The following is a 19,130-nucleotide window of genomic DNA, read 5'->3' on the forward strand; positions in this document are numbered from 1 at the left end:
CGAGATCATATTTCTGACCGTACAGAATGTCACCTTTTATTTGAGGGTATTTTCATACTGTTTTACTGTTTAGAAATTAAAGCAATTTAAGCATCTAGTCCCCCCATTTTGAAGGTGTCAATTTAAAAATATTTTTTTTACAAGAGTGACTCCAATGACAATGCATTATTTACCGTTAATTTATATTGTGCACAATATACTGCAAATGCATCCAACAAGTCTGTAGTCACATGCTTGATGTAGTCATTGTGTGTTAGGAATATGGGACCAAAATCTAAACTTTTGACTACTATAATACACTAGAAGTGAATTTGGCCAAATACTTATGACACCTTCAAATGGGGGAACTAAATACATAAAGTGCTTTAATTTCTAAACGGTAAAATAGATATGTATGAAAATACCCTCAAATAAAAAGTGACATTCTGTACTATCTCAAATCCAAAATGCTGAGATTATGTAGGGGAGTGTGTATAGGTTTGACTRAATGAAATAAAAAGCAGACACTTCTTCATGAATGAGACAATGGTGGCATGTTGATGTAAAAACAGAATACCGACTGTCATTACAGTCACAGATGAAAGCTGAAATAAAAAGTCATTCATTTCTTCACCTCAGATGTTTTGACATTTATTTTCAGATATTTGTTGTAATACTGTTGGACAGGTGCCTGTACACAACACACATTGAAACCTACACACACTCATATGGTCTTTGGTCTCTGAGGCAAACAGAGGTTGTAGTAGGCGTTCTGGTCCCAAAACTCTGGGCCCTTCCATCCGCACCAGCCCTGGGGAAAGAAGACAACACCTCCATTTTGGGTTTTCTCACACAAAATGTCATAACATATGTAGAGAAGGGCAAATAGATTGCAGTTTTTGAGAATATATACTGCAACAATTATACAGCGCTTCTAGATACTGAAGTTTATGACTAAATAAGTACATTTCCTAAGTTTGATTTACATAATTTTCTTCCACTTCCTGCATTTTGTTCAATACAACTTTTCCTATGGGTGTTCATTTGTCCCATCACCAAACATATACAACTGCTTGTGGGCAAGTGGACATACACTAAAAGTATATGGGCACCCCCTTCAAATTAGTGGATATGGCTATTTCAGCCACAACCGTTGCTGACAGGTATACAATCTCCATAGACAAACATTGGCAGTAGAATGGCCTTACTGAAGAGCTCAGACTTTCAGGATGACAGCTTTCAAACAAGTCAGTTCATCACATTTCTGCCCTGCTAGAGCTGCCCCAGTCAGCTGTAAGTGCTGTGATTTTGAAGTGGAAACACCTAGGAACAAGGCAACGCTACCTGCCCGAATGCATAGTGCCAACTGTAAAGTTTGGTGGACGAGGAATAATGGTCGGGCTGTTTTTCATGGTTCAGACTAAGCCCCTTAGTTCCAGTGAAGGGCAATCATAACGCATAACAGCATACAATGACATTCTAGATAATTCTGTGCTTCCAAATTTGTGGCAACAGTTTGGGGAAGGCCCTTTCCTGTTTCAGCATGACAATGCCCCTGTGCACAAAGCGAGGTCCATATACAGTAATGGTTTGTCGAGATCAGTGTGGAAGAACTTAACTGGCCTGCACAGAGCCCTGATCTCAACCCCATCAAACACCTTTGGGATGAATTGGACCAACTCCATATTAATGCYCATGATGTTGATAGGAGATGTTCGACTAGCAGATGTCCACATACTTTTGGTCATGTAGTGTACATTTAAGTGGTAGTGTATCAGATGTTGATGAGAAAGATAGGCACACTCAGGATTGAAGTATCCAGCTGGATCTACACAAAAGATGAGGTCTGAAAACATCAGACAAACGTTCATTTTAATTAACTCGCCCTTGGACTAACTTGGGACCAGGGCCTGGATGTCTCAAGCGCCTCAGCGTAGGAATGCTGATTTAGGATCAGTTTTGCCTTTTAGATCACAATTAATATGATTACATGGTCAGAGGGGATCTGATCCTAGATCAGCACTCCTATTCTGAAACAGTTTATACATATTGCCCCAGGATTCCATGACACCATCCGGTACCTTGTCCGTGATGACTTGCAGGTCCTCGGCCCCGGTGTAATGTGGGTCCAGGATGAGGTAGCGGATCTGGCCCGTGGTCTCGCTCCACGCCACACCGAGGATAGTGTGTGCTAGGACACCCCCTCCTGGTGTGGAGCAAAATAGAAGGAAATTACAAATCTGCATAGTTTAAATTAACAGATTAAATTTCAAGCAATGTTTGTAGTAACTTTGTTTAAGCTAGACAATGTGACTGCCTGTGCAATGCACACACAACCTAAAAACTGGAAGTATTTACGTGTGAGGGGAGTCGACCAAAATGTTTACCAAAAGCATTCAGCTATTTATTTGACCACATAAATATAGATGCTGTTTATATGAAACTATGTATGACTGTGGTACTGTAGCAAGTACTCATCGGACAGGGCCCAGACCTTATCATTTGAACAGATCTGCAGTACAATCACTACAAGGGATTTGTGCATAATATTAGTCTGTCATCATTGTCTACATTGTAATAGTTTCAGTTTTCACTCACCAATCATAATAGGAGTTCCCTCAGAAAGGAAATGGTTGGCCAGTTCTCTGCCTTTGGAGGCCAGCTCAGACCCTTGGCTTTAGGACACACAAACACACAACTAGATGTGAAAACTAAGCAAAAAAGTATGTAATATGGAACACAACTACCTGAAACATTCTGCATTGCCCTGACTGGTGAATTTACATGGACGCATACACGCACAAGCACACACATGCATCCATGCAGGCACATACGCACACACCTCATCTCACCTCACAAACATGATCTTGGAGGTGACCCCCAGCAACTGATCCAGCACAGCCGCGACTTCGATGGAGCCGATCCACTGGCGAGAGCCCAAAAAAGACACTTGCTTGTCTCCAACTTCCACCAGGGCCTGTGGGACAGCGATGGGGAGAAAATAACAAGAATTAACTTGATTTTTAATCAATCATTTAATTGTAAAGTGATTTTCATATACACTCAAAAAAAGAATGGTACTATTAGCTGACATGGCTATGAATTATAGAATCCTATTGACAGTAGTAAAAATGTGATTAAAAACAATGCATTTTATAATAGCCCTATCTACCAGTCAAAGAGTTATAGGCCAACTTGTGGGAAAGGAGAAAGACTCCYATTGTAATCACCTATCAATTCTTATTTACCATGGACTCAGGCTCTACCTGCTGGCTCGAATTCACAGTCTCACATTATTGGAATATGTTCAATAGACAAGTTGAGCCACAGCTTTACCAAAGAGAGAGAGTTCTGTATAATAAGAGATAGTTTGCCCAAATCACATTGTAGACCTTACACCTATCCAACACTCATGAATGTATATGGGGTTCGAAGCTAAGGGTCAATTTGGGTTTGAGCAAGAGTCAAGGCTATAGTCCTACCTGTTGGATCTCCTTGTGGGAGGGAACAGCCCGCTCCACGTAGCCCTGCTGCTGGAACCAGGAGCAGATRGTCTGGAGGGAGCGGTAGGCGCAACCCCAGCCGTTGTCGTCCACGCGGTCCTGCATATAGTGGTGGTAGCTATAGACCCCCTGGACCAAGTAAGGCTGGCACAAGGGAGAAACAGATAAGAGCATGTCATTGTGTGTGACACTGTGTGTGTGACAGTGTGTGTGTTTGCGCTGACCAACCTTGCCGTTCTCCAGGGCGGGGTGATTCAGGTGGACATGAGGGTTTCGGAGGTAGCCATCTTTGTAGGGCTCATCAGGAAAATGTAGAGCGTTGGCTCTTCTCAGATATGGCCGGTTGTCTGGCAGCTCAAACAGACTGTGCAGCTCCTACACAGACATAAAACGGCAATATCAAATACATGTACTGTACACAACTTTATTTCTCTAATACTAGACAGTCACTCAGAGCATTTCAAAATAAGAAATATATAAYATTTCACATAGTTATTTTACATTTTGCGAACACCTCATATCCTTTCAGATCTATACTGTAGGTAGGGTAGGTTCTCCAGCTCTGGGAGAACAACTGGATGGGCATGATTTTCTTCCAGCCCATCAATAACACACTTAATCAATAAATCATGGTCTTCAGTCTGGGCCAGATGATAGGCTGAATCAGGTGTTACTTCAGGGCTGGAGGGAAAGCCTGCAAAAGCTCAATAGGACTGGGGTTGGAGAACCCTGGTCTAGGGGTACGGGCTAGGTGTCCATTTTGCCTCTTTGTAGAGATGAGATAAGTGGACAGCAATATTCCACATAGCCTGTCAAGGGAAATAGTGGAGCTACTACTATACAGTGGAGGAAAAAGTAACCAATTGTCATACTTGAGTAAAAGTAAAGATACTTTAATAGAAAATGACTCAAGTAAAAGTCACCCAGTAAAATACTACTTGAGTAAAAGTCTAAAGGTATTTGGTTTTAAATAGAATTAAGTGTCAATGTAATTGCTAAAATATACTTAAGTATCAAAATTAAAGTAATTCCTTATATTAAGCAAACCAGTAGGCACAATTTTCTTGTATTTTTAAATATATGGATAGCCAAGGGCACACCAACACTCAGACATCATTTACAAAGGAAGCATTTGTGTTTAGTGAGTCCGCCAGATCAGAGGCAGTAGGGATGACCAGGGGTGCTCTCTTGATAGTTGTGTGAATTGGACCATTTTCTGTTTTGCTAAGCATTCAAMATGTAACGAGTACTTTTGGGTGTCAGGGAAAATGTGTGGAGTATAAAGTACACTATTTTCTTTAGGAATGTAGTGAAGTAAAAGTTGTTAAAAATATAAATAGTAAAGTACAGATAACCCCCCCAAAATATTTRAAGTATTTTACTTAAGTACACCACTGCTACCATATTGCTTAATACCTATCATAGCATTTCACATATACACAAGTGTAGAGTACTAGGAGTAGCATAGTAGGGGCTAGGGGTCCGTTTGGAATTCTTCCCTTGCCTTGCGTCGTGTCTCCAGCTGGCTGTCGGGCACACCCGCTGGGTAGACCACTGTCACCAGGCCCACAGGGGCAGGAAGGAGGAAGTGAAACGGCTGGGGAATAAGCAGGGCCGTCCCTTTCATGTGCCGCAGAGCCACCTTTTCCATGTCACCCAGCTGACTGCACAGCGCCCCCACTAGGGTCCCACAGACACTGCATGTACAACAGACAAAAAGATTTAGAGCCTGATTCAGTTGAACATTATGAGCTGGTTTCCAGGTTTAAACTTAAAAATATTTTTGGGTTAACTAAACAACCAAATTGTCCCTTGCGAATAAGGAAGTTTGAATTGAGATCATATCAGGCTGAGTTTCTTTTGTTTGTTTCACCCTGTTTGTGGTTGTATTGTCTTGTGAACTAGCTACATCTCTGGTGGTTATTGATTGACTTATCTATCAGTTTACCTTAGCGTTCTGGTATTGGACATTTGATATAGTTTGACATAATAAAAATATGTACTCTATTCTCCTAAAGCCTGTGTCTAATTTCATTGAAATTGCGTGGAACCAAATCATGTGGTTTCCTTTAGAGTGATTGAGGATGACATACACAGAGATGCTCTCGCTGGAAAGGACACTGACCACGCAGTCCATGGGCAGAGTCGTTTGCAGGAGGTGGTGCTTCTTACTTCCTCTCAGGAGGGTGGGTGCCGAGTGGACGCCTGGCTCTGTCACCTCGGTCATCAGGGTCAGGTTTATGATACCCTGCAAGCAAGCAAGCAAGCAAGCAAGCAAGCAAGCAAGAAAGCAAGACAGACAGACAGACAGACAGACAGACAGACAGACAGACAGACAGACAGACAGACAGACAGACAGACAGACAGACAGACAGACAGACAGACAGACAGACAGACAGACAGACAGACAGACAGACAGACAACAAAATACATATGAGGTACAGGAAAACTAAAAACCTCACTAAAAAATTATCTTTTCAATGACAAACAAGTGGCACAGTGGCATGAAAATGTGTGGCGAAGTGATTTACAGGAAGTAGTTCATGTCCGTATACTATTTTTAAGGTATAAAAGCAGCACACTTACTGCTGTTGGATTCTTTAAGTCCTTTTTTGCAGACTTTTTTCTACTGCTTTCCTGGTCATCTGTCCTAAAACAGGATGAGGGTTTTTCCATTTACTTTGGTTTCTATTCCACAATGATCATGTGAGACACTAAACCTGCAATTCGGCCAATAACTTACATTAGTTGGCTGACATACAGATAGCAGGCAATTGATGCATTAAGTTGCACAAAATAAGTCGTAACTACTTGGTACCTTACTGTTACTAAGTAATAATATCTAATTACCATACTACCATATAAGACAACACCAGGTAAATAGTGGACTCTAAAACAACTTCACTTATAATCTACTTTCCCAGAACATGAGGCTCCAAATTGTGACGTATGATGACTTACTGGATCAACTGTTGGAGATCTTTACATGGTCTGTTCGGAGATATCTCTCCAGCTGTTGCATTTCCTCCTTTGTTAGGCCAAAGAAAAACTGGACTGCTAGAGAGACTGAGAACAAGCGATTCTGCTTTCACCTGGGATCCGAGGGCCTCGAAAGTCCTCGAGATGACCTTTTGTACGTGTGGTACTGTAAAGACACAAAAGACACAATCAATATGACCATTAACAGAGATACCAGATTTCCTTGCAATCAATGGTGAATGTGTATAAAGATACAGAGAAGACATCATACATACTTCACAAAACATGAAGTAGTACTCATATTTTAAAACAAAGGTTTCAAAAGATACCAACTCTAACTGACTGGTTATAGGCTAGTGTCCTATAGGAGGCCTCCTGCTTCATGTAGTATTTAGATTTGAATAACAAATGTACTTGTTGATACCAAATCAGTGTTTTCCACAAGCACATGGAGTAGCCAGCCAAATAGAAAACAAGCTTTGCAGAGCTGCAAAGAAAAAGCCATATCTCAGACTGGCCAATAAAAATTAATTAAGATGGTTAAAAGAACACAGACACTGGACAGAGGAACTCCCACAGCATCCCGGAGTCGCCTCATCACTGTTGACGTTGAGACTGGTGTTTTGCGGGTACTATTTAATGAAGCTGCCAGTTGAGGACTTGTGAGGCATCTGCTTCTCAAACTAGACACTCTAATGTACTTGTCAGCTTGCTCAGTTGTGCACAGGGGCCTCCCACTCCTCTTTCTATTCTGGTTAGAGCAAGTTTTGCGCAGATCTGTGAAGGGATTAGTACAGAGTGTTGTATCAGATCTTCAGTTTCTTGGCAWTTTCTCACATGGAATAGCCTTCATTTCTCAGAACAAGAATAGACTGACGAGTTTCAGAAGAAAGTTATTTGTTTCTGGCCATTTTGAGCCTGTAATCAAACCCACAAATGCTGAAGCTCCAGATACTCAACTAGTCTAAAGGCCAGTTTTATTGCTTCTTTAATCAGGACAACAGTTTTCAGCTTTGCTAACATAATTGAAAAAGGGTTTTTCTAATGATCAATTAGCCTTTTAAAATGATACACTTGGATTTAGCTAACACAACGTGCCATTGGAACACAGGAGTGATGGTTGCTGATAATGGGCCTCTGTACGCCTTTGTAGATATTCCATTAAAAATCAGCCTTTTCCAGCAACAAAAGTAATTTACAACATTAACAATGTCCACACTGTATTTCCGATCAATTTGATGTTATTTTAATGGACATTTCTAAGTGACCCCAAACTTTTGAACGGTAGTGGGTGTGTATGTATGTATGTATGTATGTATGTATGTATGTATGTATATACAGTTGATGTCAGAAGTTTACATACACTTAGGTTGGAGTCATTAAAACTCGTTTTACAACCACTCCACAAATTTCTTGTTAACAAACTATAGTTTGGCAAGTCGGTTATGACATCTACTTTGTGCATGACACAGGTAATTTTCCAACAATTGTTGACTTATAATTCACTGTATCACAATTCCAGTGGCTCAGAAGTTTACGTACACTAAGTTCACTGTGCCTATAAACAGCTTGGAGAATTCCAGAAAATGATGTCATGGCTTTAGAAGCTTCTGATTGGCTAATTGACATAATTTGAGTCAATTGGAGGTGTACCTGTGGATGTATTTTCAAGGCCTACCTTCAAACTCAGTGCCTCTTTGCTTGACATCATGGGAAAATCAAAAAAATCAGCCAAGACCTCAGAAAAAAATTGTAGACCTCCACAAGTCTGGTTCAATCCTTAGGAGCAATTTCCAACGCCTGAAGGTACCACGTTCATCTGTACAAACAATAGTACGCAAGTATAAACACCATGGGGCCACGCAGCCATCATACCGCTCAGGAATGAGACGCATTCTGTCTCCTAGAGATGAACGTACTTGGTTGCAAAAAAGTGCAAATCAATCCTAGAACAACAGTAAAGGACCTTGTGAAGATGCTGGAGGAAACGGGTACAAAAGTATCTATATCCACAGTAAAACGAGTCCTAAATCGACATAACCTGAAAGGCCGCTCAGCAAGGAAGAAGCCACTGCTCCAAAACCGACATAAAAAAGCCAGACTACGGTTGAACTGCACATGGGACAAAGATCGTATTTTTGGAGAAATATCCTCTGGTCTGATGAAACAAAAAATATAACTGTTTTGCCAAAATGACCATCGTTATGTTTAGAGGGAAAAGGGGAGGCTTGCAAGCCAAAGAACACCATCCCAACCGTGAAGCACGGGGTGGCAGCATCATGTTGGGGGTGCTTTGCTGCAGGAGGGACTGGGTCACTTCACAAAATAGTTGGCATCATGAGGGAGGAAAATTAGGTGGATATATTGAAGAGCAACATCTCAAGACATCAGTCAGGAAGTTAAAGCTTGGTCGCAAATGGGGTCTTCAAATGGACAATGACCCTAAGCATACTTCAAAAGTTGTGGCAAAATGACTTAAGGATAACAAAATCAAGGTATTGGAGTGGCCATCACAAAGCCCTGACCTTAATCCCATGGAAAATGTGTGGACAGAACTGAAAAAGTGTGTGCGAGCAGGAGGCCTACAAACCTGACCTCAGTTACACCAGCTCTGTCAGGGAGGAATGGGCCAAAATTCACCCAACTTATTGTGGGAAGCTTGTGGAAGGCTACCCGAAACATTTGACCCAAGTAAAACAATTTAAAGGCAGTGCTACCAAATACTAATTGGTGTGATGTAAACTTCTGACCCACTGGGAATGTGATGAATGAAATAAAAGCTGAAATAAATCATTCTCTACTATTATTCTGACATTTCACATTCCAAAATAAAGTTTGATCCCTAATCTAACCTAAGACAGGGAATTTTTACTAGGATTAAATGTCAGGAATTGTGAAAAACTGAGTTGAAATGTATTTGGCTAAGGTGTATTTAAACTTCCGACTTCAACTGTATAAGTCTTTGCTTGGTAAAGCCCCGCTTTATCTCAGCTCACTGGTCACCATAACAACACCCACCCGTAGCACGCGCTCCAGCAGGTATATCTCACTGGTCATCCCCAAAACCAACACCTCCTTCGGCCCCCTTTCCTTCCAGTTCTCTGCTGCCAATGACTGGAACGAATTGCAAAAATCGCTGAAGCTGGAGACTTATACCTCCCTCACTAACTTTAAGCATCAGCTATCTGAGCAGCTCACCGATCGCTGCAGCTGTACACAGCCCATCTGTAAATAGCCCATCAAACTACCTACCTCATCCCCATATTGTTTTTATTTACTTTTTTTGCTCTTTTGCGCACCAGTATTTCTACTTGCACATCATCATCTGCACATCTATCACTCCAGTGTTAATTTGCTAAATTGTAATTACTTTGCTACTATGGCCTATTTATTGCCTTACCTCCTTACTCTATTTGCACACACTGTATATAGATTTTTCTATTGTTATTGACTGTACTTTTGTTTATCCCATGTCTAACTCTGTGATGTTGTTTTTTGTCGCACTGCTTTGCTTTATCTTGGCCAGGTCGCAGTTGTAAATGAGAACTTGTTTTCAACTGGCCTACCTAGTTAAATAAAGGTGAAATAAAAATTATAAAAAGTATAAATCAGCTATATAGCCGACAGTATGCGCTAGTGGAAAACATGAACGTTAGAACTACCATTTCTGACTTTTACACTTGAGTTTAATGAAATACCCATTAGTTCAGGGCTAATGTTTCTGGATTCTCTTGCGCGCGCACGCACGCACGCACGCACGCACGCACGCACGCACGCACGCACGCACACACACTTTACGAGCATAACCAACAGAGGAAATGTAAATCACAGGCAAAATCCCCTCTACAGTACATACCATCTGTGCTGTCCAACTGGCACTTGAACTCCAGAGACCCTCTCAAGCGTAAGATGATGTTTCCGACAACCTACATAATGATAAAGTCAGAAAGTTAAAGCTGAATCTGTATAATTTCCAGAAGCTCATTGGTAATTTGTAAGCATTAAATAGTATAGCGTATTAATGTTTTGGGGGGAGATGACGTATGAATACTTCAATTAATGGGATAGTATAACTGCCTACTGTTATCATGACCACACAGGATTTAGCCATTAGGCCTACTCCATTGTTTATGTTTAAGTTGTTGTTATTTGACAATTTCACATGACCATATCTGTATGAAATATAATTGTAGTATGCCCAGACATTTTCATAGTGATGTAGAATACATGAGACTGGCAGAATCGCTGATTTATGAACATATTATGATCAATAATTGTAATATTTCCTCTTTAAACATGTAAAATGGATATGTACACTACCGTTCAAAAGTTTAGGGTCACTTAGAAATGTCCTTGTTTTTGAATGAAATGCAAATTTCTTGTCCATTAAAATAACATCTAATTGATCAGAAATACAGTGTAGACATTGTTCATGAGGTGAATGACTATTGTAGCTGGAAACGGCAGATTTKTTATCGAATATCTACATAGACGTACAGAGGCCCATTATCAGCAACCATCACTCCTGTTTTCCAATGGAACGTTGTGTTAGTTAATCCAAGTTTATCATTTTAAAAGGCGATCATTAGAAAAATGTATCATTAGAAAAACCCTTTTGCAATTATGTTAGCAAAGCTGAAACGGTTGTCCTGATTAAAGAAGCAATAAAACTAGCCTTCTTTAGACTAGTTGAGTATCTGGAGCTTCAGCAGTTGTGGGTTCGATTACAGGCTCAAAATGGCCAGAAACAAAGACCTTTCTTCCGAAACTTGTCAGTYGATTCTTGTTCTGAGAAATGAAGGCTATTCCATGCGAGAAATTGCCAAGAAACGAAAGATCTCGTACAACGCTGTGCACTACTCCCTTCACAGAACAGAGCAAACTTGCTCTAACCAGAATAGAAAGAGGAGTGGGAGCTGAGCAAGAGGTGCACAACTGAGCAAGAGGACAAGTACAGTAGAGTGTCTAGTTTGAGAAACAGATGCCTCACAAGTCCTCAACTGGCAGCTTCATTAAATAGTACCCGCAAAACCCCAACGTCAACAGTGAAGAGGCGACTCCGGGATGCTGACCTTCTAGGCAGAGTTGCAAAGAAAGAACCATATCTCAGACTGGCCAATAAAAAGAAAAGATTAGGATGGGCAAAAGAACACAGACACTGGACAGAGGAACTCTGCCTAGAAGGCCATGGTGCAGGTGGTTACCTCCCGGTGCCATCTCTGGCTGGCCCAATCCAGTTGCCTTGTGCTAAGGGACGACAGCGGGAAGGGACACAGCGTGCGGTGAAGCAACAGCCTGTTCTTCCCATACTGGTCTTCCCCGGTTTTTGCAGAGGTACTGGGTCATTTATCCCTCACTGAGTTCTTATTCCTCCAAGGGGATCATGACATAAGCTCTCCCAGGGCGTCGGACCCCTGCTCCGTGGCCTTGTTGGCTTGGTTGAGCTTAAGGCTTCCCTTTGTGAGAGGTGTGATGGTGTCAACCGCCACCGCCATAGGGACGTGCCTGGGAGACCCAGGTGCTCGGGGTGCAAGAAGAGAGGTGGGCCCTGGCAGGACTCCTGACACACCCTTTCCTGGCCTCGACGCTTCTCCAGGTCTCAAAGGGCAAAGTGGAAGGAAGGTGTGTCGTCCCCCTGGGTGTTGTCCACAATGCTCGAGGGGTACCGACTCCAATTCCGATGCCAGCCCCTGTCCTTCAGGGGCCTTCGTGTCACCACAGTGGCCAACCCCCTGACAAAACCCTGTGGCTGGAGATCTCCTCACTCCTCACTCCTGGACAAGGGTGCCATCCGCACGATCGAGATATCAGAACGACTAGGTAGGTTCTACTCCACTTACTTTGGGGTTGCAAAAAGAGACGGAGGGTTTCGACCGATTCTGAACCTCCGCAACCTCAATGGGTACTTGAAGGTACTGAGGTTCCACATGCTGACCCCAGCCGCGTGTTGCAGGCCRTGTCTAGGTACCAGTGGTTTGTGGAGCTGGACCTGAGGGATGCGTACTTCCATGTTCCTGTTCACCCAGCTGATTAGCAGTACCTCTGATTCACTTTCGAAGGGACGGCTTACGAATTCATGGTTCTTCCCTTCGGCCTCTCCTTGGCAAACCACACTTTCACAAAGTGCATGGACGCTGTCCTGGCACCTCTCACGTCCCGAGGATTGTTGATCCTGCATTACTTGGACGATTGGCTGATTTGTGCCCCGACCAGGACCCAGGTCCTGTCAGACAGAGACATGCTCCTGACCCACATCRGTGGGCTGGGCATTACTGTAAATGACAAGAAGAGTCATCTGACGCCCACCCAGAGGGTGGCCTTCATTGGCATGGAACTGGACTCAGTCCTTATGAGAGCACGCCTGCCTACCAGAAGGGTTCAGGCGATCTTATCTTGCCTCAACCACTGCCAACGCCTGTTGGGCTTGCTGACAACGGCCTCGTTGCAGATTCCCCTGGCCCTGCTCCATCTCCGGCCTCTTCAACGGTGGTTCAACTCCCACTGGCTGCACCCAAAGCGCCACCGTCACCGCCAGCTGCAGGTTACCGCACAGGGCCYCAGGGCATTGTTGAGGTGGCGCTGTCACTCCTTTCTCTCAGGTTGGGTGGAGATGCTGAGGATGTGCCGCCGGGAGCTGGTCAGCACAGACATCTCCCAGATCGGCTGGGTGGGTGTGAGCAAGGGCAGGTTAGCCAGCGGCTGTTGGCTACCCCCTTGGAGCGGCAGGCACATCAATACACTAGAGCTCTGAGCTGTACTGCTGGCYCTGCGGTCTTTCCTTCCACATCTGAAAGGAAGACATGTCCTGGTGAGAATGAACAACACCACAGTGTTGGCTTACATCAACCATCAGGGTGGACTGAGGTCCCACCGCCTCAATCTTATAGCACGGGAGCTCCTTCTTTGGGCTTAGGGCTGTCTAGCGTACCTGACCTCCTGAGTGTGGCAGCGGATATGCTCTCGAGGAAGGGTCCGTCACCTTGGGACTGGAGCCTATATCCCCAGGTGATGCAGCACCTGTGGGACAAGTTTGGGAGGGCGCAGGTGGACCTGTTTGCCTCCCTGGACAATGCACACTGCCCCTTGTGGTACTCCATGTCGGAGCCACGAGGGACTCCAGGCTTGGATGCTCTGGCTCACGATTGGACAGGGCTGGAGCTTTACGCATTCCCCCYTTTCCAGGCTGTGCTGGACAGGACCAGGATGGCAGAGCATCGTCTGCTTCTGGTGGCACATACTGGCCCAGACGACCCTGGTTCAGCCTTCTCCTGTCTCTGTTGTCTGGGACATCTTGGCAACTTCCCCCGAGACCTGACTTGCTGTCTCAGGCGGGGGGAACTCTGCGGCATCCGAGGTCGCATCTCCTCAGTCTGTGGACTTGGCCACTGAACAGCACCAATGATCCATTTTAGGACTACAGGAGGGTGTAATGAACACCATGCAGAGCGCAAGGGTGCCGGCTACAACCACGGCATACCAGTTGCACTGGCGGTTGTTCTGCTCTTGGTGCACTGATATTGAGGTTGTGCCCAAGTCATGTGGGGTGCAGTATGTCCTCAACTACCTGCAGTCTCGCTTGGATGAGGGCTTGGCAGCCTCTACATTGAGAGGGTATTTGGCCGCTATATCTGCTTGCCATGTGGGGTGGATAGACAGGCCAGTGGGGCGCCATCCCTTGGTCTCCAGGTTTATGAAGGGGGTTCGTCGCCTGCGTCCAGCTAGGACCCGCTCACTGGCGAGCTGGGATCTGGATGTGGTCTTGGCAGCTTTGGCAAAGCAACCTTTCGAACCGTTGGATTCTGCCTCCCTGAAACACTTCTCTATGAAGGTGGCTTTGTTTTAGAGGGTGGATGAGCTCCATGCTCTTTCGGTAAGTTCTGAGKGCTACCGGGTGGACCCTGGGGGGAGGAGTATATCTCTCCACCCCAACCCTTCATTCCTCCTGAAGGTTCTGTCAGAGAGGCATGTAAAAATCCCTTTTATCCTGTCTGCTTACGACCCCCGGCAGTGGTGGCCCTGTGAGGGCACTGGCTGCCTATGTGGAGTGAACACGGTCAGTAAGAACAGACCAGCTCTTTGTCTGCTATGGTGAGAGAGTCCTGGGGCTGGGCTATCAAAGCAGAGGCTCTCTCACTGGATAGTGGACACAATTACGACAGCATACCGCCTGGCTGGCATGCCAGTGCTGGGATCTGTGGTGGCACATTCAACATGAGGTGTGGCTGCATCCTGGGCTCTATTGAGAGGAGTGCCCCTCGCTGAGATCTGTGCTACAGCCAGCTGGGATTCCTCTTGCACTTTTGCTCTGGAACTATTGGGTAAATGTGGCACCTCCATCTGCGGTTGGTTCAGAGGTCCTGGGCGTCCCCTCCCCTTCCGGGGACTGTGCCGGGACCCCCTTCCACATTGACGGCCCCTGCATCATGGTCCCGCGCTGGAACTTCGCCGCTGGCTGGCCAGGTCCCTATAGCACCAGCTAATCTGGTACGTGTATACCAATATATTGGAGTGATCCAATATAGTGAAACATAAAGGTTATGTATGCAACCACGGTTATGTGAGCTATATGGATCACTCCAATCCTCTACGGTGCTAGAGGTGCCTCCAAAATGATGTAGAGAACGTGTTGCGGCCATGGGGTCTATATATATATATATAGGGGCGGACCACCAGCCGTGACACAGGTGTACACGGGAGTAAATCTGTAAATCCTCACCTCGGGTGTATCCCTCCGCTGCGGATTGATACCAATATATTGGAGTGATCCATATAACTCACATAACCGTGGTTACATACGAAACCTTCATTTTCAGCTGTGCTAACATAATTACAAAATGGTTTTCTAATGATCAATTAGCCTTTTAAAATTATAAACTTGGATTAGCTAACACAACGTGCCATTGGAAAACTAGAGTGACGGTTTCTGATAATGGGCCTCCTGTACGCCTATGTAGATATTCCATTAAAAATCAGTCGTTTCCAGCTACAAAAGTCATTTACAACATCAACAATGTTTACACTGTATTTCTGAACAATTAGATGTTATTTTAATGGACAACATGTTTTGCTTTTCTTTCAAAAACAAGGACATTTCTAAGTGACCCCAAACTTTTGAATGGTAGTGTACATGTGAATAGTCAAAGATGTGAGCTGATTAAAATAATATACAGTGTTATCCTAGTAGCTGTTTTCATTATGAAGAATATAAACCTGCCCTGTACATTCCATTACAATGTATACTGAACAAAAATATAAAAACGCAACATGCGTTTCAACGTTTTTACTGAGTTACAGTTCATATATGGAAATCAGTCAATTTAGATAAATTCATTAGGCCTTAATCTATGGATTTCACATGATGGGCAGGGGCGCAGCAATGGGTGGGCTGGGAGGGCATAGGCCCACCCACTTGGGAGCCAGGCCCAGCCAATCAGAATTAGTTTTTCCCCACAAAGAGGGCTTTATTGCAGACATAAATACACCTCAGTTTCATCAGCTGTCCGGGTGGCTGGTCTCAGACGATCCCGCAAGTGAAGAAGCCTGGATGTGGAGGTCCTGGGCTGGCGTGGTTACACATGGTCTGCGGTTGCGAGGCTGGTTGAACGTACTGCAAAATTCTCTAAAACGCTCTTGGAGGCAGTTTATGGTAGAGAAATTAACATTCAATTCTCTGGCAACAGCTCTGGTGGACATTCCTGCAGTCAGCATGCCAATTGCACGCTCCCGCAAAACTTGAGATATCTGTGGCATTATGTTGTGTGACAAAACTGCACATTTTAGATTGGCCTTTTATTGTCCCCAGCACAAGGTGCAGCTGTGTAATGATCATGCTGTTTAATCAGCTTATTGATATGCCACTCCTGTCAGCTGGATGGATTACCTTGGAAAATAATAAATGCTCACTAAAAGGGATGTAAACAAATGTGTACACAACATTTGAGAGAAATAAGATTTTTGTGGGTATGGAACATTTCGGGGATCTTTTATTTCAGCTCATGAAACATGGGACCAACACTTTACATGTTGCGTTAATATTTTTGTTCATTATAGTCAAATCTAGTGTTGGCCTGTTAAAGCAAATTATATTACTGCTATGGCCCCATAGTAAGAAAACATCTTAATTTAGAGTAACTACGTATAATGGTTTGCTGCTCTCATCATCATCACGTGAAAACTTATCCTATGGAATTTTACAAGTTTCTAGTCCTGTTTTATGAAAACAGTTTATAGGATAACATAGTATACAATATCAATCAGTTCACATACATGACTATTCACATGTACCATGTCAATTTTACATGTTTGAAGATGACATATTGACATTATTGATCAGAAATCAGCGATTCAGACAGCTTTATGGCCACATTCTTACCACAATTATGTGAATAATTGAACATATTTATATCTGGCACACCTGGCTCATGTGGTTGTGTATTCTACATCACTATAAACATTTTTATATATTTTTGGGCATACTACAATTATATTTCATACAGGTATGGTCATGTGAAATTGTCCAATAAGACCCCATTGAGATGTTTGGTGGTCATATTGGAAAAAGGCTTCTGTGGGTTTAATGCATGCATTCTGTTTTGACCCTGTATCTACACATCTTTTTAAAACCTTTTTCTAGCTTTGCGTGTGCAATTTGGTGCCTCTATTACCAAAGTTACAATCCAAAAACAGCTGTCCCATTACATGGAATTATATAGTTAAGCTTCCAACATGCTAAAGTAAATGGAACAATATGGCCAATTTTTATTTAGAATAGTTGTAGCTGTTATAATTTGAAAGGTATTTTCATGACCTGTCATAACTAGTTGTTAAACAAAGTAAAACATGCATCAGGGCTTCCTTTTTAAAGCCATTTGTACAGGTAATTCTTATGTACCCTAGAGGTCAAAGTTATGTTGAACTGAACTTTACGAAAATGTGTCTGATGGATAACGTTAGCTGTGAATCTAAGCTTTCCGAGCAATAACTTGTTGTATACTGACATGGTTTGTCATAGGGTCAAATCCATATGGGAAAGCTAACACTGCTGCACCGCTCACATGTTTTCCAACAAATCACTATGAGACATCGTTGGCCCACATTTGGGGATCTGGCTCATGGACTTAATCAGAGACTTTGTCAGAAAATACGCGGTCTCCTTATGGAAAAAGCTTCAACTATGTAGCTACCGCGTTGGCTAGCTAGCCACCACTGACTGAACGTATCGTATTCTCGCTACCTGGCTACTTTCATGTTTTGGTGTGATCGGATGCGTGGCAAGCAAAACATGAGCAAATGTAAACATGGCAAACATATGCACAATCCTTTCATGTAACACTTACCATTCTGCAAGCTTAAAATACGATCAAATGTAATGATTTATTCGTTATGTAGACCCTCCAAAACGGAAGTCAGACATGTTTGTTTTCATGTGACGCGCGTCATTTGGCCCAATCAATGACTTCTTCGAGAAAGATAACTCCGCCTGCGTGCTGTGTGGTTTATTACAGCCACAAAGTCAAAATTGTTCCTTGTTGTTGAATTCATAAGAATTCATGAATACAAACATGTGTTTATTGGTCGTATTTTAAGGTTAGTGTTTTTGTATTTGTATTTATTTCCCGGATCCCCATTAGCTGCTGGCATGGGAGCATCTACTCTACCTGGGGTCCAATCAGAATTACATACATTTACATTTACATTTAAGTCATTTAGCAGACGCTCTTATCCAGAGCGACTTACAAATTGCAATAAACAATAAATAACACAACACATTATTATACACTACTCTACCATAACATATCTACAATACAAAGTCAATAATACAGCAAAATAACAACATTAAAATGTATGTGTGTGTAGAGTGCATCTGTTAGCAATATCTAATGTTAAAGCTAAATGCAATGCATATGGGCTAATGCCAATTTTCTAAAATCTAATAGGCCTACTGGAACTAGATGTGTGTAGGATTGATATATTGATTCAAATGCAAACTTCACACATTGAATGTTAAAAGTTTGTGATGGCAGTGCAATAAGATACTGACACACCTGCACACATTCTGCACCAAATCCATTTTGTAAATATGTACATTTCCTAAATGTGTTAAGTTATTTTAAAACAGGCTAATTGTCTGCTTTGTCTGTAGCTTAGTAAACTTAACTCCAACTAAATGTCCAACCAAATGGAGTTGAGTAGCAATGAGTGTTGGCGGAGTGTACCACCACCGACTACATCAAGACTCAAGTAGCTATCAGTTGGTAGGCCTACTTGTAAAAATGTCCATTCTTTAAAATAACACTTTCCTTGTACCTATGTTTGTCCTGTGTAACTATGAGCTTTTCTTTGGGTGCTGAAATCTGTCGTTTTTGATAAAATTATCATTTTACGTGATCTCTGACAAGCTAGCTGTTGATTGTTAATGGAGAAGTAGCAGCACATCATTGCATGGCATATTTTTTAGTTTTGGCAAAATGCCATTTATTTTTTATTTTTAAAACGATAGATTCCAAATTCAACTGAAAACACTATAACAATCAGAACAAGCACAGGTAGGATACGCCCCCTTGAGGGGGCCACCCCTTTATGGTTGATCATTAACTGTAATTTAGGCACTGGCTAGCCCAGTTAGCTAACTAGCAACTTCACAAGCAGAAAGTCTGAGATGAAATAAAT

The 19,130-nt window shown here is 43.0% G+C and overlaps 1 protein-coding gene across 1 annotated transcript; it reads right to left on the minus strand.

The window, feature by feature from the left end:
- Nucleotides 1–614: 614 nt before the first annotated feature.
- On the minus strand, nt 615–17,902 carry ufsp2 (ufm1-specific peptidase 2). The gene is made up of 12 exons (XM_023998354.2): nt 17,798–17,902; nt 10,318–10,387; nt 6,444–6,627; nt 6,069–6,132; nt 5,576–5,730; nt 4,987–5,179; nt 3,711–3,857; nt 3,462–3,626; nt 2,832–2,956; nt 2,578–2,654; nt 2,061–2,185; nt 615–790 (listed from the first exon to the last, which is right to left on the minus strand). Exons 1-12 carry the CDS (start codon nt 17,798–17,800, stop codon nt 704–706), a joined length of 1,395 nt encoding a protein of 464 aa, XP_023854122.1. The 5' UTR covers nt 17,801–17,902; the 3' UTR covers nt 615–703.
- Between the last annotated feature and the right edge of the window lie 1,228 nt (nt 17,903–19,130).

Source organism: Salvelinus sp. IW2-2015, linkage group LG13 (assembly GCF_002910315.2).
Source record: "Salvelinus sp. IW2-2015 linkage group LG13, ASM291031v2, whole genome shotgun sequence".
In the NCBI taxonomy this organism is placed as follows: Eukaryota; Metazoa; Chordata; class Actinopteri; order Salmoniformes; family Salmonidae; genus Salvelinus; species Salvelinus sp. IW2-2015.